At 38.7% G+C, this 27421-nt stretch overlaps 1 protein-coding gene across 1 annotated transcript in view; it reads right to left on the bottom strand.

Moving 5' to 3' along the window:
• The window catches only part of TRHDE (thyrotropin releasing hormone degrading enzyme), a 205761-nt gene that overhangs the window by 51206 nt on the left and 127134 nt on the right, over positions 1-27421 (bottom strand). Inside the window, exons 8-10 of the mRNA XM_030238218.2 lie at positions 23406-23471; positions 20883-21070; positions 911-999 (exon numbers count right to left, since the gene is read on the bottom strand). Of these exons, the coding sequence (XP_030094078.1) occupies positions 911-999; positions 20883-21070; positions 23406-23471 (343 nt within the window). The remainder of the gene's footprint in view (positions 1-910; positions 1000-20882; positions 21071-23405; positions 23472-27421) is intronic.

Here is a 27421-nt window from a genome sequence, read left to right as displayed (position 1 = left end):
TTGACTCTCCTCTCTCCCAATAATTTTCTAGTAGAGGGAAATCTCTATACTTTCTAATAATACAAGAAAGGGTCAGTTCTCCCTCTACAGTCCACATATCAAGGAGATGCATGCATCCTTCTTTTCCCGTCTATATAATAACTCCCTGCAATTCCCCACATGTCTTCCCTCACTCTCTTTAATTCTAGTCGAAAACTCTCATACAATGTAGTATGAAGTGCTAAGGAAACAGATAAATATTTCATGAAATTTCTTTGGTGGGCTTCCTTTCTTAGATGATAAAAAACCACTGGCATCTAGCACTCACTCTCCTCCAGACAGTAACTAATACTGTTATGATCATGCAGGAACTGAGGAGGAAGAAAATACGTAGTAAGCAGAACAATGCACTTTCGAGGTCCAGCATATGGTTATCTAATAGAGAGAACAAATACTTCTTACAGATCAATAAGGACAATTTTAATGACAGCAACCATTTCTTAGGCCTCATTGAGACGTTGGCCTATGGATCGAGTTAAAAATGCTAGAATTCTAAATTTACTACATCATACTCATCATACCTGCTTCATTATACAATTTACATTTAACTTTCACCCATCAATAAAGTGAGTTGCATTCATCAATTATTTGATATGTTTTGCCAAATATAAAATACTTAGCATTTAACATTTCTTTGTAGAAGCTTTACATTATACTGTCTAAGTTCTGCAATACTTTAAATCTAGATTGTTGCTCATCCTTGATCCTCCTCCCTCCCTTCCCAGCTCTGCTTCTTTCACAATTTATTTTAAGCAGTTAAAACTGGGTGCAGAGCAACTAAACAATTATCTAGGATCAATTCCAAAGATACATTTGAGGAAAACACAAGTATGCTTTATGAGATTCCACTGGGAGGAAAGTTTATTTTTACCTGATTTGTTAGACACCCATATAATTGCCTCTGATGAGATGTGGCTCGTATTTCCTACTGCAATTGTTAATGGAATCTGCCACAAGTAGCTGCAAGACAAAGGAGGGGGAATCTAAGAACAAAAATACTGAACTGATTCTTCTTACAGCAATCAGGGATCATGTCAAAGAAATCAAAACACAATCTCAGTAGCAGTGTAAAGATCTGTGGATTCTAACAAGTTACTTTGATTTTGAAATGCATTTGCATTAGCAATAAAACAAAGAAAAAGAATTTACTTAAAAAAACCCCAACCTAAATTATATTTCCCATTTTTTCACATACTATCATCATATGAGGACTTTTTACAAAGCTTTTCCTAGTTTAAAAAAATGCTTCACAAAAGAGGAAATAATGATTACTCATAAAAAGAAGAACGCTTTTTTACATTTACTTAGAAAAAACCTCCACATAAGACATGCTTTGATTTATTGGGACTTCAAAGTTTAAAAATGCCATACTCTTCTAGCAATGGCTTAAAAAGCTACTATTGGCTTTCACTGCTGCTGTTTTAAAAAAACAAAATGAATGGGACAGATCTCCACTTCTTGGCACCATTTATGACTACATATGCAAACTGGACAAAACATACTACATGTGGGTTTGGTGATACTCTGGTATAATCAGACCCCATCTTCCCCATAGGGTATTGCAAATTGTTTCTCTTTTGAAGTTAATGTTATAAACAACATCTTTATCTGAATAAACAGAAATTGACTGTATGAAGGGAATATTTTTAGGGACAGATGGAAAGGATTATTTCCTTCATGTCTTCATCATCACTCCTACTTCTTAACTCTCAAAAGGAGCATTTCACCAGTCAGTGAAAAAGTAGACATTTCCCTCACAGGCCTGCCATGTAATTTTGTAAATCAGTAAAGGGGAAGCACTCAGCAATGGTACAGGTGGTCCCTTTGCCTTAGGTGCCATACAGATGGTCCCTTGGTAGGTGGTCCATGGTAGTATGTGTACAGTTAAGCAAGGCAGCATGGCAAGAGACTGGCCCCAACTCAGATATCACCCTATAGCACCACTTTGATACCACGAATATCATTTAAGACTGACTGCATTAAAATGGTGCAAAGATGAGTGCAGGCCAGTTCTCTCCTGCTAGTACACAGCATTGCAATACCAGCCCACTGTACTGAAGAAAAAATTAGGTTTGCTCCTTTCCACTTACCCAGAAGCCTGCTCCATTTAACTACAAACACCACCCAAATGTTCCACAGCCAACATGGGCTGGCTTCCAAGGGTTGCCTTAATGGCATGACTTGGAGGCTGGGGGAGGACAGAGCCCTACCCTGCCACCACACTTGGCTCATAGCTCCCCACCCATTTGCAAAGAGCTCCCAGGACACACAGGAATATGCACTGCTTGGAACAGAATTGTGTGCAGGGAAACACTTGTCCATACAGCAGAGACTCAGCAAAGATGGGGAGATACTTGGACAACCACACAGCTGAAAGAGCTGTGAGTGACACGAGAAATAAAACACTGCATTTACTGCCATATGCAAGAAGAAAAAAGTTTCCATGTGATTTTAGGTTCTCCGAATGTTAGTACTATGACACACTAGGAAAATAATTAGCTCTACTCCTGCACTGAAGATAAGCTCCACATAAGCACATGGTCTGGCAGACACTTTTTGGATAATTAAGCTGTGTCATTTGAAGATTCTCCTGGCTTTATCAGTCTGCCCATTTCTTGTGCTGGATATTATCACACTCCACAGCACAGCCAGCAGAAGAGGATGTCCATTAGTGCATTAGCTTCTCCACTTCCCAGTCTGGGGATGTTACCTTCATTTTTGGCTTAACTAATATTCTGGACTGTGAACTGGATTCATGAGATACAGTGTGCACTGTGTCCTACTGCTTTAGCTACAGCAGCAGTAACTCCTGGGTTCAACAGGTGAGGGCAGTCAGCAAATGCTGTGAAGTGATGCACTGAATTATATTCACTACTGCCCTGAATACCTTACACCTTACTAGATACACACCAGTGTTTTAGGGTCTGTTCATAAAAACCTCCTAGTAAATACACTGCCTTTAGAAACATACCCAGTTCTTAATACTTGTCTCTCCAGAATTAAAAAGATCCTAGCAAACTAGGACTGAGGAAAATAAGGCAAAATTTAGCATGGAGTTTCTACATTATGTGACAGAACAGGAACATTGGTATGTGAAAAAAAAATGAAAACTGCATTTGCATGGAATTTTTATGACACCTCAACTCCTACTGAAAAAGCTAAACTGCAAAATAAAAGATACTGTGAGCTGCCTATGTAGCTGATTTAGGCACATATATATACACACCCACAAATATTCGTGTATGAACATATTCATGGTGTCCTTTTAGTAGACATCTAGAAAAAGAAACATTTTTCCTACTTAACTGCTGCTGTTTTCTCTGTTTATTTGTTTTCTCCTTCCATTCTTCTTCATTCTCAGAGAAACTTCTGCTGCTGTTGCAGAAGAAGTTGTAGCTAACTTCTGTGTATGTGAGGGAGATGCAATTGGCTCACCTTCCAAAAAGGCATCTTCCATTCATTGTCTCTGAATGATCTGTATGGACTGTGTTCTCCAGGTATGAATAGAAAGAAGCAAACTTTCCTTGTGCTTTTCAGGAGTCTTCTACTTCACAGAGCAAAGAGGAAAAACGGGGCCCACTCTCCTGCTTTCCTCCTGCTTTGTCTCAGAGTCATGCAGACCCTTTATTTATTCTTTATATGTTGAGAGCACCACCAGCATGCTCTCAGTATGTATGGAATTGGGGAAAAAAGCATCCCATTCCACCTGGCCATCTGCTGCCTGCTGTGACAAACCAGTTGCAGTGACAATAAGAATCTAGCCTTGAGGGCCCAGTGACCAGGGCAGCAAGGCTTGAAACAATCCATTTAGTCTTCTTACTGTCACAATTATGTCTGCAGGACTCAGATGCCTGTAGAGATAGCCCACACAGTCCCTGAGTGAAATGGTGCTAATGAACTGTGTGTTCAGTCTGCCTGAGATGCTGCTCAGCTGCAGAGGTGTCCCACATAATGTCCCTCCACAATCAAACCTGATCACTTTGACAGGGAGCTAAAGGCAAACCTCTTATTGTGGAAAAACTAAGGACTATTTCAGGAATTTAAAAAAAACATCTCTGAAGCTGAGGAGGAGAGACACCTGAAACTAGAATAGACATGTTAACATGAACTGTGCTGAACCTAACATTGTTCAATCTTCAAGAAATGTAAGGAAAGGGGAAACTTGTTGAAAGGCAGTATAAATAAACCTTTTTTTGCTGATCTACAAGTGAGAAACAGCTCATGTGGAATAGTTAAACTTAGGTTGACAGGACAATGCATGAGGGAATGCATTGGTGGATTTTTTGTAGCACTGTATCAATGCATAATACTGAAGCGTATTCATCCAGCTTAAAGATTAATCAGAAGGACTTGTTTCACAAAGTATCAGATCTTGCATCAGCCAAGGTACATGCAATACTAGAAGATAGCTAATGCAATACTAGAAGCAAAGTAATTATGCTCTGTGTGGATTATATAGATTTTCTTTTCTTTTTGTCTTGAGCATTTCATAATGACTAGGTAGGCAGTATTAGTATACTTTATCTCACTTGGAAAATTATCATATTTGTGATGATTACTTGATAACAATTTTCAGCAAAAAAGAACTGAGATCCCTTTGTGGGCAAATCCTGAGACCATAAAACATTAAACAATCATGATGCCTCACACTATTGCCTCTGAGGAATAGTAATATTGTAGTAACATTGGGTTTTCAGTGGCTTCTTTGCAAAGAGCTGTGCAAAGCCAGAAAAAGGGCAGTAGTTTATTTCCTCTGCTTACAAAATAAAGATCTCAGGTAATTAAAAACAAAAAGGAAAGTTTCCTAGCATTTCAGATTTTGCAAACCTTTTCAACTACTTTTTCATATTAATGAAATGTGAAATGTTTTTGCTGGGATGTAAATCCATACATTTTCAAGATTCATCTTCCCAATAGCCATAATGTACCATGCTTCCACACACTGCCAGCAGTGAATACCACATTCTTCCAGTGGCATTTCTCCCTTCTCCCCTGGATTCAAAACTAAACAAAGAAGTTGATTTATTCCTAGTCATTACTCACAGAACAATGAAGGTATCTGCTCAATATTCAGAGGCTTATTATCCTGCATTATAAGGAATATACAGCCAATGTGACTGCTTCACATAAAGTGACAGAACATCTGTAACTAAAGTACCACTGTACAATTCAGCTTACCTACATTTGAATAGCAGAGAAAGTGAACAACCACAGTCCTCTTTTATTCTGCTTTTACAGACCTCTGGCTTAAAGATTTCTAATCTATCCTGCTGTTCTTTACACAGAAACTGTATTTAATCCTTCTTATTGACCACCTCTGTATTTTTTTTCTACCTATTATTTCATGTTAGAAAACCAAGCCTTGCTTCAGTGCTTTGAAGGCATATCTACCAGGGATTAAAAGTGGCATAATTCTTTTCTATACTCTTTATACTTTCTAAAATGCTCCTTTTCTACTAATCCCTACAGTCCTATTGCTTGACCATGTCTGGACAGTGAGCTGATGTTTACAGAATATTACCTACCACAGGCCCAAGATCTCTTTCCTGAGAGAAAATAGTTTCTTCAGAACCCACCACTGAGTATCTGAGTTAGAACTGCTTTCCCCACATGTATCACCTCATTGCCAACATTAAGCTCCATTTGCCTTTTTATTACCATGTCAACTAGCACTAAGGAATACTTCTGTCATCTTGGTAAGTAATACTTGTTTTTATTACACTCACAAAACTCCTATTACCAGAAAACTCTTGACACCTAACTCTTCCACACCCTTTATCACATAGCTGAATAAGAAAAAATTCAGTGCAGGTTTTTCAAGAATTTCATGGGCTATGACCTTCCACTAAGAAATTCAACCATCTAATTTTTCACTTTTTGCTTGTATTTCTAAAATGTTTTTCTCTCTTATCCTGGTACAGATTAATTTCTTTAGGAATATTTAAAAAGGAAGCTGGATCTCAAAAACCACATAAAACCCCAGTTATATTACAAGAAGCTACATAGATCTAGATTTAGAAGACATCTATTAATAGTCTTTGATTATATACTTAGCCAGGAAATCAAAGGAGGAGAACTATGGCAAGGCAGAAGAACAGAACAATGTACAGATTTAAGGAAAAAATTACTTTTTTTTAGTACATCTAACAACAGAAAAATGAGGGACAAAATTAAAAGCTTTGCACAAAAGCAAATTAAGTGATTTGCCTCTTAGCAGGATATAATGAGGATAATTAATTTAAAGTGTAGTGGCAATCATAAATTGAATCATAGAATGATTTAGGTGGGAAGAGACTTTAGAGATAAAGCCTTCTGCTCTAATGTGATCAGAGCACAGGAAAACAAGTTTCAGTGTAGGTAGAACATGGTATCAGAGGAGGATATACAGGTTGTACATTCAGTGGCATCACAAAAAATCAATCAAGTCAATTGAGGCAAATGATTTGCCATCTGCTTTTTTTTCCTAATCTCTCCCACTGCAAAGCTGCTACAGAATTACTTTCAGGAAAGCTTAACACCAAAAGCTGTATGTATTTTCAAATACCTCAGTAGGCTGAGAAATGAACATGTGAGTTATCCTGGGCTGGAAGAACAGCAGTCATGTACCCATCAGCTGGCACTGGTGAAATCCCAACCACCACTCTTCCATGACTCAATTTCTCTGGGATAAATTCAGTTGTTCAAGGTGATGGTAAATGATAGGGTAGGGTATTTGAGACCTCTGCTATGGTCTGTAAGACAATAAGGATGCTCTCGCCAGTTGGTAGCACAAGGTAAAGTAAGATACCTGGTGGCACCTTGAATGGCACCAGTCACACATGCAGGCAACTAAATGGGCCTCTCCATCCACTCAGTGTTGACAAAGAGACATTCCATAATTAACCGTGAGCTTCCCTATGAAATTTTTTCATTTCTAAGTGAAAAAGACAAATTTTCAAAACCAAGCTGCTCGTAAGAAAAAGAAGGCTTCAGCACAGATTTTCAAACACAATTATTTTAAAAAGGCACTGCTGCAACATTTTAGAACTACTGTCTGAAATAAGAACTTTCCGTTTGCTAATTCAAAAAATTTCAGGGAGAAGTTGAAATGACTGAAACTGAAATGTAAGGTAGTTAAATTACAGAATTTAAATGAACATTCTAAACCAATTTTTCCCCAATTTTTGCTTTGATTTTTGTCCTGATTCAGTGCAGGGAAATGTTTTGATATGTCGAAAATTTCTGTGGGATGGGAATCCATTTCTTGTTCATTGGTAACTCTTTCTAATCTTTGTGAAGTATTTTGAGAAGTGTAACAATCTGAGACCTCATATCATTGAGGGATATGATTAAAGCTATTTAACACAGAGATGAAGTGAGGCATAAAAATAGTTTAAGAGTAAAAAACCATAAAAAAGAAAATCCAAGAGTAAAACTGACTGGTTAATACACCTATCTCCTTATTTTAACCACCAGAACTTAATACCCAAAATGCTAACTCTGTCTCTTTAGTTAAAGATAATAACGTGGTACATCAAGAGTGGCTGAAGATGAGAAACAGGGAGCAAGGACTCCTTGGCATTAGTTTCCTGTTCTCAGCTCTCTCCAGATAAACACATATGCTCAGCTGAGCAGCACTGAGTCTGAGAAGGGAACACTTTCCCAGTGTGGCCCTTGCAAATACTGGTGATTCCCTGAACAGGTTAGGATGCTGACATTAGCATTTCTTATCAAGGGAATATATTGCTATGAGTCATCTGCGTGAAGTCATGTGCTTGGATTCCTGACACAAAAAAGCCACAAAAGCAAAGTAATGAGAAAATCTGACCTTTTGAAAGGTAAATCTTTGGAACAAAAGCTAAGATTTCAAGGTTTTTATTTTTACTTCAGTTAAATACCTGGCTGATCCTGGCAGATATATTTGTATATCTGAGACATACACAAATAGTGGCGAGTAATAGAAGCATTTAGATGGATGGCTGCAGATGTTTCTGGCTAATGACCTTAGTGCTTAATACAAAATAAAAGGCACAGAAAGTTGGTAATGAACTAAAGAAAGGATTGTGGGATATTTGGATATTAAATCAGTACAGAAAGTAGACAGTAGAGATCTCTTCACTTTTCTTGCCAAGACAAGTACAGTTTCTATTAGCAAGATTAGCAAGGTTTGGGCTACTACTTCATAGTAGCTAGTATGGGGCTATTTTTTTAACAGTTACTGAAAACAGTTTTGATAACAAAGGGATGTTTTAGCTATTGCTGAGCAGCACTTACACAGCACCGAGGCCTTTCCTGTCTCTCACCCCACCCTACCAGCAAGGAGGTTTGGGGTGCACAAGAAGCTGGGAGGAGGCACAGACCCCAAGTGACCCTAGGAATGCTCCATACTGTGTGACTTCATGCTCAGTATATAAAGCTGGGGGAAGAAGGAGGAAGAGGGAACATTACAGCATTTGTCAAGCATGATGCAGCCTGGCTTTCCTGGGAATTGCTGAAAACCTCCCTGCCCACTGAAAGCAGTAACTAAAATCCTTGTTTTGCTTTGCTTGTGCACACAGCTTTTGCTTTCCCTTTTAAGCTGATTTTGTCTCAAGCAATGAGTTTAGTCACTTCTCCAGTTCTCTCCCCCATCCCAACGTGGGGAGTGAGTGAGTGGCTGTGCAGGGCTTTGATGCTGGCTGAGGTCAAACGACAACACAAACCAAAAGAAAGCCTTTGTTTTTCACTGTTAAGATATTGAAAGTAGAAAGATAAATCACATAAGATTTAAGATAAATTTTCTGTTTTATCAGAACAGAAAATAGAAAACCTTTAAGTGTATTCAACTAATCTATGAAATCATCAGCCTTGTTGCAGTGATACCTGGAAGTGTTTCATCCTAGACTGAGAGCACAAGCACATATAAGGTGGTCAGTGGAAAATGAGTGAAAGCTGTTGAACAGCAGAACAGCTTCAGAGCTTCCTACTACAGAAAAAGATTATACAAGAAGCAGAACTCAGTAGGATACAATTTTGTAAGCCTCACTTTGTTGAAAGATTGTGTTGGGAAAAGATAATTTAAAAGTATCATAGAGATTTTCCCAGGTTATTATATAGTACAGTATCTCATTCAGTAAGGAGTAATTCAGGTTCCAGGGGAAGCTCATGTGAGGATCACAGGAAATCACACATTTTTATTAAATGCAATTCTACAAGAGTGTTAGTTCTGTTTAATGGATAAGGAGCTGACAATATATTCATGTTGTGAGTATCATTCTCAAAAGACTGAAGAGCACAGAGATGTCATTTGATTTAATATATGCCGGTAAAGTGATTGCAGGCTGTGCCCAGAGGCATAACACAACAGAAGAAGATGTTATTCCCTCTTTCACAATTATTACACTTCCTACACTGAGACAGGGTGTCAAGGGATTCCTTGTACCCTGTGAGCAGGGAAGATGGCAGATAGGAAGGGAAGATTTCACTAACTTTGTAGCAAAGACAAATAGAAATGAAAAATGGATAAAAAAGAACAATTTGAAATAACTGAGATCCCCTGAATACAGCTTGAGGTATTCACTGCATATGTCATCTGCATATGTCCAGCATAACCTTAACTCCTGAGTTCAAATTGAGAACAAGGAGTTTAATATAAAGAACAGTGAGAAACACATGAGAAATACTGGTAAAGGCAACTGACTTAGCTGAATTCCCCTACAAGGGGGATGAAAAAGCAACAACACCAGACTTTTTCATCAAGGAACAAGTTGCAGTCAGCTAACTTGAAACCAGAAAGGACAGTACTTTAGTGGTATAAACAGGAGAAGGCCTCCTGGTGTCTGAAATGAACAGGAGTTTCACAAATCCTGTAGACAGACAATTTCTGATGGCAACACTGTGTGCAGTGCAGAAATGAAACAGCAGGGCACATAAGTGTGACACACACCACATTAATTGTAGGATCCACAGTTTGCTGGGTTTAAGCAAAATGAGGAAAGGAGATGGTGCTGACATCAGGATTCTGGGGTTACAGGGGTTCTGCCCTCACCCAAGACTAACAGACTGGTCAACAATAAAAAGGTCAGCTAAGGAAAAAAAAAATAAAATAAAAAAGAGAGAGAGAAATTAATAACACCGACTAGCTGAGCAACCAGGAAAAGACTGGAAGAAAAAGGTTGTGGAAATTCTTATTCTAAGATTATTCTACACAATACTGGGCAGGAGTTTTGTGCTCCTCTACAAAATTTTGGTGGGCTTTGATGGACTCTGAATTAAAGACAGTGTTCCAGCATTGTCTTTAAGGAGTTCTATCTGGCTGTAATACAGACAGTAATTTTTTCAGTCAAGAGTCTAGACACAGGGAAGGTAGGGTGCAATATAATACCCACACGTTACTGTGTAAGCAGGTAACAAAATTCCAAGTGAGGCACACATTATTACTCAGAAATTATTGGTCTTCTTGTTACCATCTAAGCCAAACACTGTCAAAACCTACTTGAGATTTCTGTATCAGTCCTTCTCCTCTTTCTCCCTAATGCCCCAACTATGGAGGTGATTAAATTTTTCAGTCAGACCAATCTACCATCCAGAACAACCCAAGAGGGTCAGGTCGTGATAGGTGCTGCCAGGCAGATAATGGCTTCACCACCTGGTGGCTCTGAATGGGCTTCACAACTGAGGTGTCAGATTTTGAAGAGTATTTCAAGATTTTAATAGAAGTGAACTTAGAAGATGTCTCATGGATGAAAAGTAATCAATTTGTAGAGCCGTCTTGCCTCTTAACTACTAAGATTTAGCTACTTTGTCTCAGGCTTTGATTGGATGGGCACTTGAATAAAGCTAATATGTATTTCAGAGGGAAGCAAAACTCTGGGATTTGGAAGGTATTTGGAATTGCGAACCTATTATAATTTTGAACACAAATTATACTTAGCTGCACACGTGAAGGAAACTATGAATAATCTTTATAGTTTGGAGAAATATTTAAAATTGCATAAGAGTGACTAGAATGATTAAATTCTAGTCTCAAAAGAGGCTACCACATCTAGGATGACTTGCTTCTGATTTTAAGCTTCTTTATTTGCAGGTCTACCTCAATACAGCTGCTAATTTTATATATTTGTCTATTATATATTATTTCATTTAGAAACATATTAAAAAAGGCAATTATATGAGTATACTCTAAAGGAAAGGTTGAAAGCTGCTTCTAAGAGCAGCTACTTATGTGAGGGATCATGGATTGTTCGGGGGTTTTCCTGCATATGGACCTAAATACATATATATGTAAAGAAAATATGTTCCATGTCAGTAGTGGATTGCTGGAATGTATTTTAGAGAAATGAATTTTCGAAGCATGTATTTTAAAACAATAATTGACACTATAATTCATCTGTAGTCATAATAGTGATTAACATGTTTAATAGCAATGTATTAAAGATGCAAATTTGGTGGTTTTCCTTTATTCTGCCATAGTCCTAATTCCTTCTGGATTTTGCAAGAGTCTTTGGAATAATTTTTGGCAATAAGTAAATCCTAGAGCAGGAAAAGGGAAAGAATTTACATTTTCCAGGAGTCTTATGCAAAATACAATGCTTTTACCAATGTAACAATAACACAAAGTTTCAGACATAAAAAAAGATCCATTGCTGTAGCAGCAGCCCTTGCATGCAAGAGCGCCTGTGTGGCTCTGCACTGTGGGTCTGTCTTAAGATGACAGCCTGCATATTCTGTTAGAAAATAGCTGTATGTCTTTGGCCATTCTGTCTAAATTTCATTGTCCTTTTTTTTTTATAAGGGTAGACACAAGGTAATTTAAATGAATAAATTTGAATTAAATTACCAAATTTGAGGGGAAAAAAGCGTTGTCTGATAATAACATAACATATCATAGCTAATATAATTATCTGATTACTAAATCTTCTATAAAATTTTGTGTAATATTAGCTAAATATTTCATCCAAAAAACAGATTATAAACGAGGCTGTTATTAATATTGTGAAGCCATCTAAAACTGACTCATTTCAGTGCCGGTGCTGGCAGCATACCTTACCAAATTTAGAAAAATGATGTGGGCAAAGAACCAATACTACAAATTCTTTGTTAGCACACGCTATTGCCTCCCTGCCTAACAGTATCTTTTACACTAAAACACAAAAGGCTTCATTTTCAGAAGTGACAAGCAACTCTGGGCACTGAATCAAAGATGGACACAAAGAAGCTTTAGCAGTGTTAAGTGTCTGTCCCAACAGCTGCCACTTTTCCCTGAAATGAAGGCTCTTAATCTCTCCAACATCCTCTGTTTAACCAGTGCAAAACACCCTTGCAGAATTGCACACAAGGCGCTGATCATGCAAACCCCACATCTGTGTCGTCCTTTACCCATAAGCATAACCCCCTGACTAGAGCACAGACCTGAGATTACTCTGAGCGGAGCACAAGGATGTGTTATGGACTGAGAAGGATCCACAGGAGTAAGAGAGAGCACTTCAGCTATGTTTACAGTCCTCCAGTATGTTCTCAGAGACTTACTACTAAATATTTTTCAACATATTTAGTTGTGCTCAGTTCTGATTTTTCCTTTGAATACTGTGAATTTAAGCAAGATTAAAATATAATTCCTATGATGATTTCTCTTTCCTCAGTAAACTTCCTAAGAGCTCCCTACCAAAGTATCTCCTTCATAAAACCCAAGGTTTTAATATGTAAAGTGTAAAGTGAGTGTAAAGGTTCATGCAAATGGATAAGAAAGGAAAGCCATTATCAGTAACTTTAAAAAGCAGGAGGAAGAAGACATAAAAAATGGATCATGTTAGAAGTTTTATCCTCTGATCTACAATGGGGAACTCACATCTCAGATTTCTGCAAAGCCAACAAAATACGCCATTTATCCGCCCTCATCCCTCCTATAAAACTTGTCTCTGCCAAATGCTGTCTGGGCCTTCACCAATCTGGTCTTTCCCTCACTAAAGCCCTCACTTTAAACCCCTTTTCCATTTCCCTACTCCATATTTGCCTATTCCAGCTACACAACTTTAATGCTCCAACTTTGGCTCACGCTTGCACCCTTCCATGCCATGTTACCTCTCCTACCCCCTGCATGTTAAGCAGCTCCCTACAAGCACTGCTATCCTTGCTCTCTTCTTCATCTCCCAAAGTCTTCACTCTATATTAAAACACAGCACTGCCCTCCAGTACATGCTCCTTTCCTCAGCATGAAATTGATTTAATTAATGTGAGTCAATTAACTAGATTGGGTATCTAGCAATTCCTGCAAGTTAATGTTAGCAAATAAGATGAAGAAAGTGGCACATTCTGCAGTGACAATAAAATACAACAGCAGCTTTTCTCTGTCAGCCTAACTTCTACCAGAATACAAGTGCTGCCACCACACAGGAAGCAATGACACAATACACTAATTTTGTCTTCTTTAGCATTCTGCAAATTCTAACACTGAAAGTTGCCTATATACTGCACACCAGAGTGTCCTGGAAGTTTCCCAGTGAGAAGAGCTTCTTGCAGATAGAAGCTGTGAAATGGTTTTGGAAATGAAGTGTTAAATTATAATTGGCATTTCTGCTGTCTTTGATAGCAGCATAATCTTGCTGCAGACACTACCACACATGCACTGGAAGAGATTTTAAGAGTATTTTCTATTCCGATTTTTTTTTAAATACAACAATCAGAAAAGCCTCTAAAAATGAAAAAGCAGAACAAAAAACCACGATGTTCTAGTGGCTTTTACAGAAAAGAAAACACCCTTTTGCAACAGGGAGCACACAGCACAGGGGCTGGGCTAGTAAACACAGCAAAGGCACTGTTCCATCATGTGCCCAAGGCAGGCTTGCTCTAGGTCACTCACAAAGGCAGCCCCTGTGCCTGTTCCTATGGAGAAGCAGCACCCAGCACAGCACTGGCCTCTCTCAGGCTGCTGGGGTTAAGGACTGTCCTTATGCACATCAAAGGACAAGATGTATTGGTGTCACAGAGCTGGCCTCTACTCCAGTGTGCATTTCAAGAGAGGGAACACCCCACGCTTCCCTACTCTTCTGCAAGAACAAGTATTTGCAAGCCCCTGCTTGACCAGCTTAAAAAAAAAAAATAGTTAAATCAATATCTGGCAGTGTTCACAAACAGTTTTGTGATCCACTGAGGACTCTTGATTTTTTCATCTCATTCCTGTTAATTCCATTTCCTCTGTGCCTAATACACTGGTACCTCTCTTTCCTGGATCCTGTTCCCTTCATCATTATTACAGCAGATACAGAGACATTCAGGTCACTCCAGATGAACTAGGGGTACCACACCCACTCCCTCGGTAACAACACAATAGTTGTTTCTCTTAGAAATACTGATACAGGCACAATGTTTCAGGCATAGTAAAGATGAAAGGCATAACAAGAAAACACTCAAAGGACCTGAGAAAATGGAAGATGAGAGGATATTTCTCAGAGACAGGGAGGTAAATGAGCACTCTGCTTTCTATTTATATTTTTTAGCCCTCTTTTCTCAGTTTATAGAACAATATTTGTCCATATTACGGTCCTTTTTTATTACATAATTAATACTACATATGCTACATTAATCTGCAATTCCTCTAAGAACATAGCAAAGATACTAATCAGCATTGTGCTCCCTTGTGCTCCTAACATTTTGGTTTATGTTTAACCAGCTCCTTAGCTGGTAAGTGGACAGACAAAGTTCCCCATCACTGCTCAAGTAATAATGCTATATAACTATGTAAGAAGACACACGGCAATAGCCAAACACAGTAATGCTTTTACTAAGCAAATCATTATCAGTAAAGGGACAAGCACAGCCCTTTTTCTGCAAAGCCTGAATAAAAAAAGGAGCTTTGTCTATGAAATTCAGAAGAGACTTGAAGAGAAATAAATTCTGCAGTTAATCATTCATCTTGGAGCGGCTGCTGAGCAGCTCTGCAGCCCACTCTAAAGCATTTCAGCTGCAGCAATTACTACAGGGTGTTAGACCCATGGGTCTGTACAGCTCTGGTTTTGCTGGACATGGCCATGGCTTGCACTGTTCAGCTGAATTTTCCCAAGTGCAGCTACACAGAGAAAGGCACTCAGGATTACCACACTACAGCATGTATGCATATCCTGTCCATATCCCGATCTGTTCATCTTCCTGTTTTCTTTCTTTCCTCACACCTAGCTGTGTTCAGTGCCTAGCAAGACATTCCCCTTCAGGATATTATAATGAACAAGCAAAGATTAGCTATGGAAACTGCATGCATGATAAGAATACCCTATAAATGAATATTATTCCAGCAACATTAACTTAATTATTTTGATAACATTGGAAAGGTTACTGCTCCACTTTTACAGAGACAAGCTCTGCCTATTTTTAGAGGGCAAAACACAACCAGAAAGCTTTGGTCTGCTCTTCAATATAATATATAAAAGGTTTATGGATTTCATCAAAACTGGTTAGTTTATTGTCTAGACCACAGATTATTTTTCATAAGATTTTTGTCATATTTGTGAGCTGTTTTGTAATGATGGATGAGACTACTGCCTTGAAATCATCATTTTCTGTAAGCAGGAAAACCCACTGAACCCTGTCAGATGGAATATCACCTTCTCCCCTGGAGCCTTATAGACTAAGGGCATAATCTATTCTCACATGGGTATACAGGAGTCCAGGACCAAACTACAGTTAACCAAAGGGTTGTTATACAGGGATAGAATATGAATTATACAGTTATAATAGGAGTTTTGAAGTTTTCCTTGCATAAGCTGAAATTGCTACTGAAACATTATACCAACCACAGGCTTTGGCACTCAAATCAAAGTTGGTGATTTCAGCCCTTCTAAGGAATGATGTTTCTAGAAACAGTGTCTGCCATTGTTAGTTTTATTTTCTCATAAAATAAGAACTATGGATCATGTGAAGGCATAAGTGTCAAGTAAAATCTATGCTCAGTTTACAAAGAAGCGAAATTGTGTCCCTTTTATAATTTCAGTCCAAATGTTAGAGCTTAGCAAGCCATACAGTCAATTGTATGCACAGAAATAAATCACAGTTTGTAAATGTACGGCTCTTGAAACACATTTTTCTTCAGGTATAATGACAAGGAGCACAAATATACAGGAGATTGGAAAACGTGTAATCATTCTCTTCTGTAGAAGAATTAAAAACACTTATAATAATGGACGAGGCATCAACCACTGCCAAAGGTATCAACAATTTTCACTTTTATCATTTATCACTTAGAAAAATCTGCTTGCTGCTTCTGTCTTACTCTACATTATTTCAGAGTTAAAAATTAAATATGCAGCTTCACATTTCATTTTTAACAGTTAATTGCTGCATAAATACACAGCATAAAGCAAAGCACTGACATTTTATAAAACCAGAATGGTTCCAAAATATTCAGTTGCCTCTTTATTTACATTTCTTATGCAGTAGATACATTTGAAAGACCTACTCTGAAGTGACTCTTTCTACAGTAAGGCAAAGTTAAATTTGCCTAGACAGCATCTGAACCAAAAATTTAAACTCCTCATCATTGTGAAAGCAATAGAATTGACATTTATTGCAATGCCCTACCAAACTACAGCCCCACCTCTGGATAACAAAAGACTATAGGGTAGATACAAAAGACTACAGGGTAGAAGGATGCTTTAGGAGCCTTCCCTGGAGCCCTCCAGTGTGTACTGTGTTGTCTGTTTAGATGATAAACTCCTGAAAATTCCTGGACCAGAACATTTTTCTGTGTTTTGTGCAGATCTACTTCTTTTGGTGTTTAGAATGATCATCACGACCAATCCATAGATAAACTACCCTAAGGAAGCCAATGTTGCCTGCCCTGCAAGAGCCCGGCCTCAGATGCGGCATAAATACCATTTGCTCTCCGTTATTTACAGTGCCTATTATGGCTCCCCAGGGAGACATGAGTCCAACACCTAAATTCATGGGTCATGCAGGGGAGGTAAGCACCAGCTTTATTAGACTGTGAATTAGGCCACTGATCTGTAACACCCACAAACCCTGCATGCTGATGAGATATATATATGTAGATAGATCTATATATTTCACCAGCAGACATCAGTAAACCCTTGCCAACTTTCCTGACCAAAGCCACCCAGAGAACGAGCCAGAACACTGCACTGCACAACAGTACTACCACTCCCCTTGGTGAAGCTGTAGAAAAACTGTCATGTCATACAAATTCAGCCCTTTCAATATTAAAAACCAAGGTAAAGTAATGCATCTCAAATTATAAAATGACCACACATTAATGTGATTTTCCCTGTCTACTGCTTTCACAATAACTGAAGCAATAGTCAGGTCAGGAGTGGGAAAAAGAAAGAAATAAAAAAGATTAAAAAAAACAAACAACTGAAAAATATCTAGGTCACTACTGACTAAAAGATTAACTTTATTCTCAGTATCTCAACCTTGTTTTTTAGTTAATTTAATTGAATGAAAGGACATTATTGATACATGGCCATTGTGCATACCCAGCCACATGTGCCTGTGGGCAGTCATGAACGAAGTGCATGGTCAGTGTTATAACACTCAGACACCAATTTATAACTGAGCCATAGGACTTTTGTGTAAGTTGATGGACAGTTTTTGAAAGGTGAATGGCAGAGGTAAGTTTCCCCTTTTGCTAAATATATATGGTTGCTATTCTTTCCTATTTATACTTATGTAACATGAGTTTCCAATAACTTCAACTGGGAAGCAGAAAATTAGCTCTGTCACCAACATGTTTTATGAAAAATCCTTTCCTTAGGATTTTTCTCCTCCTGAGAAGTTGAGAGGCCTCAGGAACAAACTGTAAACAATTCTTATCTGCTGCTGTGGAATGCAACAGGGGGAATCTGTGATTGGCCTCATCAGGCTGTTTCCAATTAAGGGCCAATCACAGATCACCTGTCCGGGGCCGGTCTCGGTCTGAGACAAGACTTTGTTATTCATTCCTTTTCTATTCTTAGCTTAGCCTTCTAGTGAAATCCTTTCTTCTATTCTTTTAGTATAGTTTTAATATATTATCTATCATATAATAATAAATCAAGCCTTCTGAAACATGCAGTCAACTTTCTCGTCTCTTCCCTCATCCTGGAACCCTTGTGGGCAGCACCACATAGCTCCATCTGCTAACTGGCTGGAGTAAAATACCCATCTGTAAAGCTTTCCTTGAGCAAGTGGTTTCTTTTCTGTTTGTGCTTAAAAGGAAATGGAAGCATAGAAAAAAAACAATCCAAAGGGGGAAGAGACCTGCCAAAGGAGATCCATATATGTATTGTACTGACTGTTAGGATACTAAATTCCTGGCAGGGCTCACATGGATATCTTTCCCTGTGCTCTCTTTAGCACTAAATCTTATTTCCAATGTTTAGAAACAAGAATTGTAATAAAATCTGTGAACAAAATCTCCTAAGAAACCCAGCAGAACTTGCCCTGGTGGTGTTGCCCTGGCCATTCTACACATGGCAACACACAGTTTGAATTACAAATTAATGTCATGTATGAAAATAAAACTAAGTCTAATTCTCACCTGTATTGGGTTTGCATGGTAAGGTTTTGGTGTGTTACAGGGGTGGCTTCTGTGAGAAGCTAAAAGAAGCTTTCCCCATATTCAGCAAAGCCAAGCCAGCCCCAGGAGAGACCCACTGCTGGCCAAGGCCAAGCCCCATCAGCCACTGTGGTAGTACTTCTGAGGTAACATGGGCAAAAAAACTGCTGGAAAAGAGCAGCTGGAGAAAGGAGAATATGCAAGAGAAACAGCCCTGCAGACACCACGGTCAGGGCAGAAAGAGTGGGAGGAAGCGCTCCAGGCACTGGAGCAGAGATTTCCCTGCAGCCTGTGGTGCAGCCCATGGTGAGGCAGGATGTGACCCTCCAGCCCATGGAGGTCCATGGAGGAACAGAGATCCACCTGCAGCCTGTGGAGGACCCCACACTGGAGCAATCTGTTCCTGAAGGATTGCACCCTGAGGGAGGGACCCACACTGGAGTAGTTTGTGAAGAACTGCAGCCAGTGGGAAAGACTCCTGATGGAGCAGTTTGTGGAGGACTGTCTCCTGTTGGAGGGACCCCACACTGTAGCAAAAGCCCTCCACCTGAGGAGGAAGGAGTGGCAGAGACATGTGATGAACTGACCACAGGCTCCATTTTTGCTCCCCTGCACTGCTGGGGGAAACAGGTAGAGAAAATCTGGAGTGAAGTTAAGCCTGCAAAGAGGGAGAGGTACAGGGAAAGTGTTCTAAGATTTTTCTTTACTTATGCAGTCCCTTTCTCTGATTTGATCGGTAATAACTTCCCCCCCACCCACCCCCTCCAACTTGAGTCTGTTTTTCCTATGATGGTACCTGGTGAGTGATCTCTCCCTGTCCTTATCTCAGCTCATGAGTCTTTCATCATATTTGCTCTCCCCAGCTCAGCTGAGGCAAGCAGTGGCAGAGCAGCTTTGGTGGGCACCTGGCATCCAGCCAGGGTCAACACCATATAACCTGGTATCATTTACACACCCAATAATCTTTACTCATACAGTACAGTAACAGTTACTTCAGTCAATATCGAATACCTAGAAAATCTGTTTTCAAAAGTCTCTACAATACTTAGAAGGTTTAACATATCTGTTTTAGTAAATTAAAAGAAATAATAATTGCTGTTCTGAGCAGTAAAAACCACTCACATTACATTACACATATATAAACTTGCACAAAAGAAATTTTCAAGAGAGGAAGGGAGAATTTCTCTCCCGCTGCAGAGCTGTGAGTCATGAACACTTCCAATAGTCCACATTCAGTTGTTTAATCTCTTTTTCACAAAGGAACTAATTTCAGCCCAGAATTTAGACAGATGCTTAATGTCCTGTTAGGTTGTTCCAATACAGCCAGAAAAACAACTATTTACTCTGTGTCATGTTTGAGTTCCATAGTATTCATGTCCTAAAAAAAGATAATGAACTTCTAAACACTTTCCAGTAAATGTTGCTATCATTTTAGGTGTTCCTCAACAGGAATATTCTACAAGCTCCAGATGTGTCAATCAAAATTTTGTATTAAATTTTACTTTTCAACCACCTAAATCTAGTGGACAAACACAGAATATTCCAGGTTAATAGTGTGCCCTCTCACACTGAGTATGAGCAGCTCAACACTGAAACTTCAAAGGCCATCTTGAAATTCTCTAGCATCAGCTAGCAACAGCTATTCTTGGCCTTAAAAAATGATGCCAAAACTGCACAAAACAATGAGGATTCCCCAGGATCAGACAGGAATATTAGCTTGTCTTTGGGATGTAGGAAGCATATAGAGTCAGATGGGAGCAGGAACTAAACAATCTAATACATGGAAAAGGGGTAGAGACAGAGTTGCTGATTTCAGCCAGTGTAACAGTTCCTATAGGACCAGTTCAGCTGCCTCCAAAAATGAAAGAGCTGGAAGCCCCTGCCTTCTATAGAGGTCCAGTTCAGCTCCTGACTCCTTCCCAAGTCAAGCAAGTTCTGTAGCTGACATATATTTACATCTGCCTACTCAGTGTATGCATGTCCAAAGGTCCACCCCAAAGAGTTTCTTAAGAACTATCAGACCTTCCAATCACATTCCAAATTACTTCATGGAATGTAACAAAATCAAAAGAAAAGGGGAGGAAATAGATGAGTGATGCAAGACACTGCCACAGAGAATTGTCAGGATGCAATCAGGCATTCCCCCCCCCCCAACCCCAATTCTTTTAAATAGCCTCAACTTTACTACAGCTCAAATTAAAGTATCACGACATGTTATTGATCCCAAGCAAAGCTCAGATTTCAAAAAAAAAAAAAAACTTTTGCATAAAAGTACACATATAAAGTACTCACTTAAACAACTACAGCATCTTGAAAGATAGTAATTGAGAAATACAAGTACCTGTTGTCCCCACGGGCAGGATCCTTGGGTTTAGTATCACTATCATAAACAAAACGCTCTTGGGAGATGACTATGATGTTGTCTGTAGTTTCATTTCCCAAGATAGTGATAACAGGATAACCCATCTGTAGTGTCCACTGATCCATTACCTCTTGGATATTTACAGATTTTCCAACCCTTTTTAAAGCCTTGAAAAAAAAAGAAAAGTTTCAATACACTGAAGCAGTATCAATATGTAAAACCTTTTTTTTTTTTTTTTTTGTCCCCAGGATCAAAACTGGTATGGGGGGTAAAATAACCATCACACAAGTATGCAGATACACACACACACACTTAAACCCAACACACACACACTACATAACTGAACTTAAGCCTCTGTGTATCTTAAAAATAAATGTTGAGTAATCTTAACAAGAGAGGAGAGTGACAGTCAGAAAGTCATGTTTTCCACATCATTCAAGTACTTCTGCTGAAACAAAAGAAATAACATGCTTTACAGGATTTTAACAAGAGCCACATAAATATGGGGTAGCTATTCTTAACCAGCTAAGGTTAAAAAAGACACAGTGTTAGTTGATCTAGGCACTTACAATAAGGCATAATTGAAGGGCCCTAATTTCTAAAAATATAGGGCTTCTCTGTTCTGAAAATCAAAGTGACTAGTTATTTGAAAATACAGTCCCTTATGTCCAAAGTGAGGCTATGTATACCAAGATATCCCCTGTTGCTTCATAAACGGCACCTGTTAGAACACATGGAGGATTAATGTGTTCATATTTGATTCCATATGTCAATAAAAATGCTGTTTTACAAGTGGATTTTCATCTGAAATACAAAGAGACACTATAGCATCGTGGGAGATGAGACTGCATATGAGGAGAAAGAGGCATCATTTGTTCTTCAGCAACAGACATGCTCCTAGCTGTCGAACAGTCCAAGATCACAGACTGAGCAATCTCTGATGAATGCAAGCAGAAGATGTCTTCAGAACTGAAGCTGCAGTTGCACTGCCCTAGGAACAAAGGGGCTGGCAACAAATACATTTACAACTGAGGCAAACAGAATTATTAGCTGCAACAGTAGATATGATCATACAGCATAGCTACAGTGGTTATGGACCAGAATACAGTCTCATTTTTGTTCCACTTCATTAGTTGCAGATTCTGCTGTTCTTTCAAGACAACATTCATTCCTCTGACCCCCCATCGCCCAGAACTGTCGCAGAGGCTTCAACAGAGGAAGGAAAGAAAGATTTCTTGCGGTGACATTCAGCTACAGATTAAGACACAGATTTAAAAGCCTGACTGTATGTTACTTGTCTCAACTCTCATTAGCAGTCAGTACAGACATAGGACTTGGTTCAGTTGCCCACATGTAGGGGAATAATGACATTTGACCTTTACCAGCCACTCCAGAAGAGCAGAGATTTCCCCATATCTTATGCTAAATTGGTTAGACACACATGAATGTCTTAAACATCCTACTGCACCTAATCTGGCACTAGTTGCCTATATTTGAACAATCATCTCAAGTCTCTAGTCAACAGTCAGTGGTTCAGGCTTATTATAAAATAATCATGCAGTGGCTACCCAACTGAATTACCCTCTAAGCTCTGCTGACTATATTGACTAGATTTCTGGGACTCCAGTTGTTCCTGTTCACTAGTGTCAAATAACATGTCCTAAAATATTCAGCGCATTCTTTCAGAACCATTGTATCTACAACAGGCGTGCTTCTCAGATGGCAGCTGGAAGCCAGGTAGGATAAATTAAGGTAAAAGCAGTCAGAAGTCTGTGAATCAGCAACTGAAGACTCAGTGAGAACAGGTTCTTGGACACCTAGTTTACAGGTATATACCTGCTTGTCTAGATGTCTTGACCTCCAGCTAAATCCTAGTTTTGGTGTCAGTAGCTAAAACTAGATTGTCATGTTTTGGCTTGAACTGGTACCTGTGCCAAAACTCTCTGACTGTACTCCACACTGCCCTCCACTCAGTCTGTTTCTGGGGAAGACTCTGACCAGCTCAGACTAGTCCCATAGGGGAGAAATTCAGGGACACTTTGCCCATCTTAGAAATGATGAGCCATTGTGGAGCACTAGATCAGGTTCTAGAACTCAAGCCAAGCCTGGATATATAAAGTCTCTACAGCATGCCAAATATTACAGTAAATAGTTTTCTGTTTATATCATACTTTGAAACTTTAATATTTTTGTCCTTCACAAAAATCTTAACTCCATACAAAATCACAGACACGTGTGATGGAAATTCCAAAGCTCAGCGCTTTCATGTGTTTCATATATTCTAATATAACAGAGAATATAAATGCTGCAGAACTCATATTTTTAATATGGCTGCCTAGTTTGCCACCAGGTTAACTCGAATGGAATTTCTTTGCATCAGTTTTGATATTTGCTCTGTGGTTTGAAGATCTCAATATGCATTATTCACTCCTGATCTCACCAAGAAAAACACCATAGCAAATTCCTATTTCTCCCTCAGTGCAATAGATTAAAGCATTTTACCTTTGACAATGTGTTCCAGAGGTCATTTCTGGCTGCATTGCCATACTTGTGAATGGTTAAATAGTCCTACAGAAATGAAATAAAAATAAAAATCAGTATTAAAATACATAGGTCAAACAACCAGAGCTGTGTATCACTGCTCTTAGGAGTTAAATCACATCAATGTTTGCATTTATTAGAAATCTAGACATATACAATATGTTCATCCTAAGGGAATAAATAAACAGTTTCTTAAGCTACTTTGCAACACAAAAATTGTTGCTAAAAATTTCATTTACAACAATAAATGCTTTTCCTTTTCTGTATAAGTCATTCTCTAAGTTAAATATCTTTAATATATATATTTAGAATACACTAATCTTGGGAAAGGTTCCTAGGTAATTCTTGGCAATGAAAAGAGAAGCTGCTGAAACAGTTCCAGTTGCTATTTTAGCAGGTCATTTTGCTTTGTCTAGTGTTAAAAAATTTGTACACTTGGATGACAGTTGGATTCATTACAGAAGATTTAACTGAGCAATAGCCCCTCTGAACTCTGAACTCTTATCTAGGGAGATCCTGGCCCTCCAGTGTCAAAACACATCCTGCTGGCAACTAGGGTTGCAACAGGTCACCAAGTCACAGGTCACAGGCCACAAAGGCTCTCCACAGCAGGGAGCAGTGGAGGACATGTGACAGGAATCCAACTCCATGCTTGTGCACAGGAACCTATATGTGTGTTTTCAAGCCACCTGTGACTCAGTCTGAGGAGGTTCTAAACTGAATGCTTTCACTTATTCCACCACAGTTTCAATAACTGAAGGTCCATTCTTCTCCCATAACAACCAGAAAGATAATTCTCAATAAGCTTCCATCATATTACAATAATTTCCAAAATTAATAGTTTAAGCATATTACCAGCTTGGGTCTACATCTTCACACATAAAATACTTGCTTTTTAAAATGACTTCTGGAGAGACAACACTGTTGTGTCCCACTATCCCAAGGCCCTTGACAACAGTTTGTTGAGTTACAGAAGTGAAATTCAGCAGTGATTATTTGAACAACATACATTTCAAGTGTTTGATTGGGAGAATTAAGTGAAAAACACAGATCAGATCAGAGTTGTACATCAACTGGTTCTCCCACAATTTAATTTCTACCATCTTCACTTTACACAATGGTAGAAGACAAACCCTAATTTACTGCACAATGATAAAACTAGGACAAATTTGCTGACTGTGTTATCTGTGCTTTGTGTGAAGTAAGATACTTTGGGAATAATTAGTATTTGGAAAGCAAATTTTCTGATACACAAATTGTAGCACCTGTGACAGATTTAGCTTTTGTCAGCCAACTTATAGGGAAACAAACAACAACTCCCATTTAATCACAGACTAAGAAGGCTAAATGAGAACACTGACTCTTTAAATGCAGTGCTGAGTCTTAACAATGTCATGAGACTAACTCAGAAAAAAGACAATATTATACAGGCTGCCCCTATAGCACACTGTGCTTCCATTTTGTCTAAAAATACAGAATCATTTAAGGCACAGTGAAACATTCAATAGTTTCCAAGGCTAAAGAAGCTGAATTGCAAATTAGAAAGCTAAAATAGGAATAAACAAAAGTGGGACAAGGTAAATAAATAACAACAGATATACCATCCACATTTTAAGCAATACTAGAAAATGCTGCATATATTGGTCCTTATGAGAAATGCTGTTAGAAACATTATAGAGCAAAAGAAAATGAGTGGAACACTTGAGAACTTCAACCAGGCAATAATCCTGTTTACCAATCTACCATTAGACATTATATTTGACTTTTACATTTAGTGTTCAGAAAGACTGCAGAGATTAAATGCTTCTGGCTTTTCTTTGGGTTTGGTTTTGTTAGGTTTTTTTCCTCTCAACACATAGATTGGGAGGTTTAAATATGGCTTGTCACTCAGTTAAAAATTTACTATCCTCCAATCTAACATGTTTAGCTTACAAAGAAAAACAAAAGCAATCCTAACCTTTACCATGAAATAAGAATACACAATAAGAAACACAATGTCTTGGTATGATCCTTGTACCATACAGCCTAATCATCAATTTTGTCATTATTTCATGAAATTTGCATCAAGAGCATAAACACAACATAAAACTAGGAGTGTTATCAAAGATATGCACAAAAAGCAGTCCTAAGTGACGGTGTGTATCAACCTAGGCTTTCAGTAGTAAACCCACATTGCAATCTCAAATCTGAATGTGCTTTCCAGAGGCTCAAGAGGCAAAGGCTTCTGAACCAGGTCCCATCAAATATCCTCTTACTCCTATCCTCATCAATTATTTTTCAACAATAACCAGTAGCAAACACCTGGAAACAGTATAAAACTAGAAAAGCATACAGTGGTACCTCCCACAACTGCTCTTCCATCATCCAGCACTTCACAGCACCAGAAATCCTAAGCAGATTAGTATCCTTGCACTTGATAGTTATCTTCTGTGAATTCAGCTGCTTGCTTTCTGAACAAGTCAGCATTTGCAACACCTTATGCAAAAGCATTTCCCACTCCAGTGGTCTGTTGTGTGATACCTGTTCCAAATACCTGCCTGTCTGCTGGTTTCATCTGCTGCTTCATACTTCTAGCATTAGAAGACACAGTGCATTGCTGCTCCCCACTCTCCCCAAGCCACTCATGTTTTTACAGATCTTTATGGAATGTAAAAAGTACAGCTTTTATACTGAGACCTCTGCCACACCCAACCACTCCCAGCTCTTCTGCAAAGTTATACTGCCACCCCAGCTGCTGACTCCAAAGGTAGTTTGGATAGTTTCTGACTCTGCCTGAACTTTCATTACCAGATGATGAACCTCACTTCTTCCTCCACTGACAGGCATTCAGCTTAAAAAGGAAAAGACATATCAGCATCAAATACATATCAGGAAATAATAAAATAGGAGCCATACCCTTCTACATACCCTGCTTGTCTATTCTAACAATGGAACAAGCAGGAATATCATCCAGTTTTCCTCCTGAGGACACATATCTACGTTTTAAGCAGCTTGCAGAGGGGTAGAATACATGCTCTCATTTACTGTAATTCTCCAGGGCTGGAGTATTAGCCACCCCTTTGCCTGTACATTTAGCAGAAAAACCAAAGCAAACAGAACAGAGATGCAAGCCACAGAACAGAAAAGGAGGATGACACTGAAAACACAGCTGTCGGAATCTAAGCTGTGCTCAGCACAGCTCCAAAGGAGGCAAAGTGACTTAAAGCCACTTATTCATAAACACATATGCCCAAAACCATCTGGCTGCAAGGCTGCTTCCCATCATAAACTTGCAAGTCTATCACTGACAAAAGCTGTTCCATCGACTGGAGTATGCTGGAGCATGAAGAAATGCATTAGCCACCTTCCTGTCAGCTATAGCCCTACAGCGTATGTGAGCACAAAAGATGGCAAGCAAATCTCTTTAACAACTCAAGACTCAAGAGTGCTCTTCTACAACTCTTCCATTCTCCTTCATTGCAATGCTGCCTCTAAAGCTTTTCATTGTCCTGAAGAGAATAGGAAGAGTTCATGGACCCTAGGGCACTGTCACAACATGAAAATTAATCAAAAACACACACCCAAAAGTAATCAGTTGAGTTTACATATTCAGCATGCATCCTCTTGTAATATTCTTCCTAATATTTTCACTTTAAAACATGAAGCCACTCTTTGCCAAAAAGAAGAATGGCATGTGACCCATTCACCTCTATCAATAAAAAATTAATCAGACAATGCACTTTTCTAACATGTTTTAGCCAGTCTTAACATTTAGTAAATAAATAAATAACTAAATATCCTGACTCTTTCTTTACCATGAAAACAAAGTCCATTTATTGCACAACCAAAACATAAGATACTTCCAAAAATCCCAAGAGACTGAGACTACAGTATGTCTTATCAAACAGTAATCTTAATCCTCCCCAAAAAAAGAATTAAAAAGCTCAGTGCTTTGAAATTGTTTCTTGTAAACTGAAGAAGATAGATTGAACAGTAGT

This window comes from Serinus canaria, chromosome 1A (genome assembly GCF_022539315.1).
Source record: "Serinus canaria isolate serCan28SL12 chromosome 1A, serCan2020, whole genome shotgun sequence".
In the NCBI taxonomy this organism is placed as follows: domain Eukaryota; kingdom Metazoa; phylum Chordata; class Aves; order Passeriformes; family Fringillidae; genus Serinus; species Serinus canaria.
The sequence above is the reverse complement of the archived record's forward strand: the minus strand, read 5'-3'. Positions and strand labels throughout refer to the sequence as shown.